General features: G+C 37.2%; 1 protein-coding gene across 2 annotated transcripts in view; it reads right to left on the bottom strand.

Annotated features, from left to right (window-relative positions):
- NADK2 (NAD kinase 2, mitochondrial) overlaps positions 1-7,903 on the bottom strand; it is a 32,174-nt gene that overhangs the window by 9,906 nt on the left and 14,365 nt on the right. For both annotated transcript variants that reach the window (XM_051804791.1, XM_051804792.1), the window contains exons 2-7: positions 6,792-6,880; positions 6,333-6,421; positions 4,727-4,808; positions 3,600-3,683; positions 1,100-1,236; positions 114-192 (exon numbers count right to left, since the gene is read on the bottom strand). In XM_051804791.1, coding sequence (XP_051660751.1) covers positions 114-192; positions 1,100-1,236; positions 3,600-3,683; positions 4,727-4,808; positions 6,333-6,421; positions 6,792-6,880 — 560 coding nt within the window. The remainder of the gene's footprint in view (positions 1-113; positions 193-1,099; positions 1,237-3,599; positions 3,684-4,726; positions 4,809-6,332; positions 6,422-6,791; positions 6,881-7,903) is intronic.

The following is a 7,903-nucleotide window of genomic DNA, read 5'->3' as shown; positions in this document are numbered from 1 at the left end:
AGAGTAGAACTGAAATTTGACAGTAAAATCCCATCACTGATTGACCAGTGCAATGTCATAAAAAGAAATTAAATCAATTGTGCCTTACTGTAACAACAAACAATTAAACATACCTGGATGAAAGAGATTCCCCAATGAAGACTTCATTGAGTGCTCTCACAGGTAAAAGATGTGGACCAGAAATGTCAGATCCTGCAGATATTGAATACAGCAGTTTGGATCACAGGTTTACAACCCAAATTTTTTAAAAAAATTCACATCTCATTGGAGGACAGACTCTGCTGCCTGGGTTTGTATTGTAGACCTAATGCTCCATTGTCTTCAAGGACTCAATTTTTCATTGATTTAGGCTGTAGCCAGTCACTGTCCTTTACTGGATACAACAAATATTTGAACCAAGGTCAGTGAGGCAATGACTTTTAGGTTCAGACATTGCTTTCCCTGAAAACTCATGGGCAACCAGACAGAATGAATTCTTCTCTTCTGTCAGTTACTCTTCCAGTCAAGAAGTTACAGTGACTAAACAGCTATTTCTGATAAAGTTCAAAGAATTAGACTTCATATCATAAGTTAATTAAGGGGGATTAACAAATTTTTGTGTTGACAAGGACTTCTAAGTGAGCAAATGCAGTACTGGACACAGGTTAATCAGACAATTATGCACCTTCAAACCATCAGTTGAAGGTGTTTGACAACCAAGGAATTACCCAGGAAAAGAATCTCACTTCTAACTTCTCATTTGCTTGCTGGTAGACTGAGACCAGCTTTTTCAATTGTGAAGTAATAAGTTAAGAGTACATGTGTATGAACACACACACACTCAAGTGGTTATAGTAATTCTAAGAGACAGCATTTTAAAAAAGATCAGGTATTTTGACATTAGATAAATTAACTGTGGGTACTGAAAACTGGTTCTAATTGTACAGTCCAGAATATACAAAAAAATACTCCCTTCTAAAAAACATTAATCTGGGTCTTCAGCTAATCAGAGCTGTCTCTCAAATGCAGCACCCAGATTTCAAATACTTGAACTCTTACAAATCTGTATTTTCAAGTTAACATAGCAAAGTGATTATATTCTTGTAAGATTTTAACCTACCTTGATCCTGTAATCTTTCATTTATGTGAGCCCTGCTGTGTTGCTCTTGGCTCAGCTGCTGTTCATGTAAATCTACAGGGGTTGGGTTAATACCAGTTCCTTCGAGGTACAATCGGATTCTTTGCCGCCACTGCCACCTATGACAGGAGAAAGAAGTTGGTATCAATAGCTGAAATATTCATTACAGAATGAGAATTATTCAAAGTCACATTTCAAGTTTTATAGCTTCCACCACGACTCCTAAATTTAGAAAGTTAATCATACTAAACTGTAAACACTTTACACTTCCCGAGTTGCTACCTAATGTTTTTTTGCATGTGTAAAGAGGACATTGGTCAAAAGTAGTCTACAAAAACATATACATGACAAATCTTCTTTTTAGGCATGTGATTCTAACCTGTGATTGAATGACTGACACATGGATTTTGAGAATAAAATAGCTCTCAAGTATAGAGTAATTTTTAACGTATTTTGTTTGTAGATGTCCAGAAGAGTAGCTGTATCCGCCCCTTTATACATAAGGGCCACAAGCTATTTTAACAATCTCCCCTAGCCTAGGAATTTAGGATGCTTCAGAGGAATATTGTTGAAGCAAGAGAAGAGTACAAAAGTCATGATACAACATTCAGATCTTTTTATTTTTCCTTAGAGATATCAATTCCTTTTTCCTCTTACAGTTTAGAGATTTCATAAAACAAAATAGTAATAGTTTTGATTAAGAAAGCAAATCAAGAAGAATTGTTATGAGCACATCTTTTCCCCATTCATACTTTTGATATCCAGGGGACAGTCACCAGCTTTTCCTGAAATTACAACAAGGAAGACTTATGCTTTATATGACTACACGGGTAGTTTTTCCTTACTGTCATCTTTGTAAAGCCTCACTCAACACATCCTATCTGCCCTTAAATTCCAAGCATGGTTTTAGGTAGTCAGACAGATAGCTTGCAGTAAGTATCACTATATTGGTCTCCTTAAAATGCTCACACTAGAACACGTCACATCCCCTACAAAATTAGAAAATGGGACTGTATTCCTATTATACCCCTATTCTGAGAACCTATTACACCACTGACCATCAAGAAAAGAAACAGGGGTGATCTGATATGGTTTGTCCTTTATAAATCAATAATGTTGGTTTTTTTATGGGACTACAAGGTCAGTGCTTACATGGATTGTTACACTGGCTGACACCTCAAGGGTAAGAAGAAAAGACAATTGCCCTTTTCCAGTCTCTGGCACCTCACCATCCCTATACAACTGTAAGCCACCAAAAGTCCTTCCAGACAAGCTGATTCAGTTACCCACCTATTTTAGACTTTCCTTGGGGCCAAATAAATTTGAGAACTGCCAAACCCCTGCTTGGGTTCTTTCTTAGGAATAACAGTTCATATTATTTCAGAAAAAGAACTAGGGAGGTCCTTTCTCTTTCACGTTGGTGTGGCTTCAGCTCCATAATGGGCAAAAACGGGAGTGGCGACAATAAAAATATAACTTTGCTTCCAACAAAACATCAAAATTGCCTAGATTATCGGGGGGGTTATCTGCATGAGCACGAGTTTTACTTAAACGACTTAGAATAATGGAGAGTAAAAAGCTTCTGTATTCTAAGTCTCAGAATATGCTATTTGAAAGTATCTTTTCATTTAGCAATACCTATTGAAACCTCTTCAGTTATTTGTCAGTCCTGGTGACTGCATTCACCTCATTTCAGACTTTTCAATGAAAAAAAAAAATATAGTTACACTTCAAGCTACAAATTTAATATGATAGAAGTATAAACAAAATTCAACTGCTATATATTTTCAGGTGACTGATTTCTGTTTGATGGCTTGTCATCCTAAAAGTATTCTGGAAAGTTATTACCCCACAGAACAATGTCTCTCTTAAAATAATTATTAAAAAACTCTTCCCTAGTCTGTCCTTTAAAATCCAGCTTGTTTCTTCCTAATTCCAGTGAGATTCTTCTATTTGAAGAATATCTAGTATTGAAAACATCAAGCTCTCTTCAGCATGAAGAAAAGCTTTGGCTTACACTCATCTGTTAACAAAAGTTTAGCCACTCTACCTCAGTCACCAAAACTCCAGATGCAACACACTGACCATTTCCTAAGTGCATATGTTTCATTAGCTTCTAATGGCCATCACTGTACTACATATGCTTTTCAGTCTTAAAATATGTAAACTAATGTACCCTTTACAGGCAGGCAGTTCCTCATTTATGAATTTGCTAAGTCAGAAAAGAAAATCAATTACCGCAGGCCATAAAAGAAGACTTTTTGCTGGAGCTGGCAGTCAATTTTATCCTTTGTATTCCAGTCTCACTCTTGACCATAAACTCATTTTCAACATGGTAAATAAACACGTACACCGAATTCACAATTTGAAGCATTAAGATTTTACTAAGCTTCACCTACTCCTTAGGCATTGCACATCCTTCATTAAGTATTTTATTCCAATCCCACTATGCTTTTGAAAACCAAAGATCAGTGAATCCTACCTGAACTCACCACGATAAAGCTTCTGTAGTGCTTCGGGAAATGAGCGTGTGTATCTCACAGGCAAGCACAAGTGACCCTCAGATCTAGTAACAAAAAATGACACAGTATATCTGTTAAGATTTGGTACCTTTTAAAAATAAGGTTATTTCTCCCTACATTTCATCTAGTAATCCTGCAGGAATATATAAATACATGTATAGTTCTTGTCATCACTGGGCAAGAAATTCAAGCTTAATAAACCTGGCAAGTGAGAAAGTAAATTTCCTCCCTTTACACAACTTAGTTGATACGAAACAGGTAAGCAACATGCCTAAGATCAAAAGAATCTCTCTGGTCAAAACCAGAAGACTAACCACTGCTCCCCTTTCATGAGTGATATTTGGTAACTTGAAGGCACTTGTTATTTGAACCCTGCTATTCAGGCTTGATAATGCAGAATAAATTAACTGTTAATATCAAAAGTAGAAATCTAAATCTGGACTCCCAGGAGACAGAGCCTTGGAGAATTCTGAGTTTTATTTGCCATTCATTTGAAGCTTATACCAACCAGTCATTACTAACACACTGCATCCACCTAACTGTAAGACTGATTTGGGCAGGTGGATGCAACTTGTGTGGAGTTTATAATAGGACAACTAAGTGCCAATAATTGGCTGAGGAGACTGTGTCCTCTGAGGTATGACATGGTTTACATGAAGAAACTACAGCAAACTTCTTCATCTGAGGCTCTACCAGGTCCACCTGCTTCATAAAGAGACGAAGTTTCTGTTCAGGCACCACACTTAGCTGCTTTTATGAAGTCCCTCTTTCTGTCTGGGTTCTATACTGCCATCCCTGGACTCAAACTTCTGGTTAGTAATACAAGTAAACCAGCTGCAAGTGCTGTTACACTGGTGCATGAAAACAGTTCAGCTTAACACAGTCATGCTTATCTAATACTGCTTAATGTCTTCTCAGATGAGACAGGGTAACTCATTGTGGAAACTTTTCTAAAAAAATAACATGTTAGCCTGAAATCTAAAGCCCATTAAAACAGACATTTACACTGCCAAATACTACAGGCATGCCTCAAATGCAAACTGTGCCTGATATTAAATAAAGCACTTTTTCCCAAATATGTTTTTACCTTTCAGGATCAGTATTTACTCCAATGACTGGTTTAAATTTATCAAAAACCTTACTGGCTGCCAACAACATTGTACCATCACCTACAGAAAAAGCAAACCAAAAGTTAGTATCACTTCACATTCTAGTACCCAAACAAAACAGTCCCCCTAGGTACTTCAGCATTACCACTCTGTGCTTTTATATCAACAACCAATTACGTAAGCTGGACAAAAATAAAATGGGACTGCAAAACTACTGACATCTTTCAAAGCAGAGCAGTGACAACTGAGTTCAAGATGGCAAATGTGACTGGAAAAAGCACAAGTTATGTGACAGCTGTACATGCCCAAGCAACTGAATTTGACAGAAGCAAGCTTTAAAGGATTTATTGAAATTTCTCTATGTTTATCAGCAGGTAAGAGAAATTCTTTAATGAAAGTAAATTTAGAAAGTATTGCTAAACAAAGCCACAGGAGACAGGAAACAAAACCAAAATTTTACTGCAAATCAAATAAAAACCATTACTTTAGTTTTATTCCAGTTGTCCTCCTAGAAGGCACAATTTAAAGACCTTATTTGGCCCCAAATAGGCACACTTGGAAAAGAAGTCTTAGGTAAGTAGAAATCTTGAAAGTAGAAATCCTTTAATGTACTGGTTTCTCCAGATATTAGTATTTTTTCCTGGCTGTTAAACAGCAAGGCAACTATAACCTCAATCAGTCTTTGCAGCTAGATATAAGCTCTGAAAACCTTAGATGAGGTATCACTTCCCAGCTGCTTGCCTCAACTATGACAAATTTTGCCCTAAACTGGCACTTTAGTCTCCAGCCTAGAGTAGTTCTTTGAAATCTACAAGAGTGTATTAGGATGCTTCACGAGTGTACAGATATCCCTTTCTCCCCACTCTGCATGGTGATCAGTAGCTAAGGGCAAAGTGGACTACTAAGAAGAGAGAAAGCCACAGTCAAGTCTAATTTCCACAGATGATTGAACATTATATTAGAGCCCAGTGATACACTGCAGCAAATCCCCAAAGAACAACACTGAATGAACTGATGCAATCCAATATTAAAAATACACAATCAGGATAGTTGTTCTGTTCGTTCATCTAAAAACCACTAGTCAGTGGCACGAGCTGCTCAGCATTTGCATATTTTTGCCTGTACCATCCAACCTGATATGCCAGTCACTGGAATTAAGTGTGAAATCAAGAAAGACAGTTTGAGCAAGGGGACCAAGTGGTAGTATGTTAGTCTACATCTCACATCCACCAAAAAAAGAGCTGGGTTTAGGGCTACATATAATCACCTGACAGCAAGGAATTTATCCTATTTATTTGAAAACTATAGTAAATTTCACAGTTTATGCTGTATTACACAGGACAATTAAACTTTTTCAAAGTGGCCATACACTGGGATTCACTTCCTGGTGCTACAGTTTTAGGTACCAGAGGTAGACAAGATGGACGCAACCACTGCATTTGGTAATATTTTCTGACAATTGAATTAGCAATTTGCTTTCAAAATGTGCATACCTCAAGTTGTTTCACATGTTGCAAAGTATTTTTGAAAAACGTATCCACGAAAACATACTGAAACAAACCCTTCCCTTCAATAAAGTCATACCTCCTGCAGATATAACAGCATCTGCCCACCGAACTGTCTCTTCATTATATTCTCGACGTTTAACAAGGCGAACTTCGATCCTCTCATTCCTATAAAGTTCAAAAAAAGCCTGAATTCTGTCCTATATTGCTCATTGTCACATCCTTCTGAAAAGCTGACACTAACTAAGGAGTAGTAGTAGTAACTAAGAAGTAATTACAGCCATATTTAGATTATAAACACTTGACACACAAATCCTTTACACCTTGCTCATTTGTTTTCAAGATGATAACAGAGCGCGTTAGTTAACTAAACTGAGCTAGTTCACATTATGATTTTTTCAGGAACAACTGCTCAGCTGCACTCTTTCGAGTACTTCAATTTTATTAGAGCTTGCAGCACAAAGCTTCCCTTTGTTATTTTACGCTATCTATGGGTATTTCACTGTGTCTGAAATGCTCAGCATCCATACATTCTTACCTTAAACTGTCTACAACATGCTCCACGTTTTTTGTATGGATGCGATGCCGCTCCAGCAGACCAGCATAGTTAGATCCTTTCAAGGCAAGCTGTAAGACACAAATTGTTTTTGCAGAAGTTAATCACTACAGTAAGTGCACTTGAGTAATGCAAATAGCAGCTATAAAAAAAGCATGTATTTTATCTCAGCACAGACACGTGCTTTTATAAGCATTCCATTAATTACATCTCTATATACACAGCAGTCAGCTTATATTGACTAGTTCATTAAATGAATCCCATGGCCACAGCAGCCAAGAATCACAGACTCTACACAAATATGCAAACAAGCATACTACACTGACTTCCATGCAACTTCAGACACTTTGCTCTACATAAATGCATAGTTATACTAGGTATAGTTCTATCATGTCCTAAAAGCACCCAGACAGTTAGGTTATTACCATAAAAATTAGAATCATTGTGCTGTAGAGAAAGCAGACAATAGAAAAAGCAATAGGAATGATAATTAAGAAAGGGGGAGTCTGAAATACCTAGAGCATTACCCTTTAAATTGTATTTGAGCTAAGATGGAAGACTGCCAAGTGCTCACAAAGGTGACATTTTCTCTGTATGAAAAAAACCTTAAGGACAATCTACCTACTGCCTTTGGTACTGTTCCCTGCATTATATGCCAGGTTTTTCAAACAAGTTGATATCAATAACAAGACAGACAGTGCAGGTGCATTCTCGCCTCATCCTTCTTGGAAGCTGGAGAATTGGAATACTTAATGTTGACACACTTTTTAGACCATGGAAACACTTTACAGTTTATACAGACAGATTCTTACTAGCAGGCAGGTGAGACTGCTAACTGAAGATTAGTTTTGCAACAGGTTTCTGTGCGAGTAATTCAGTCACCATCTGTTTGCATTCGTTTTTCACCTTATTTAGAGTGCTCATTTGGGGCTGGTACTGCCAAATTTGCCTTTGAATGGAGATTAAGCAAGTGAAAGAGAGAGAATGAAAAGGATGTTAAGAAAAAGGTGTTTATAAATACATTCATAATGAAAGTGATCCTACTTTGAGCAGCAGGCTCCTGAGGCTCCTTCTAGCCTGAATTAATCTCCAAT

Source organism: Manacus candei, unplaced genomic scaffold, assembly GCF_025592945.1.
Source record: "Manacus candei isolate 608988 ecotype Guabito, Panama unplaced genomic scaffold, ASM2559294v1 h1tg000061l, whole genome shotgun sequence".
NCBI lineage: Eukaryota > Metazoa > Chordata > Aves > Passeriformes > Pipridae > Manacus > Manacus candei.
The sequence above is the reverse complement of the archived record's forward strand: the minus strand, read 5'-3'. Positions and strand labels throughout refer to the sequence as shown.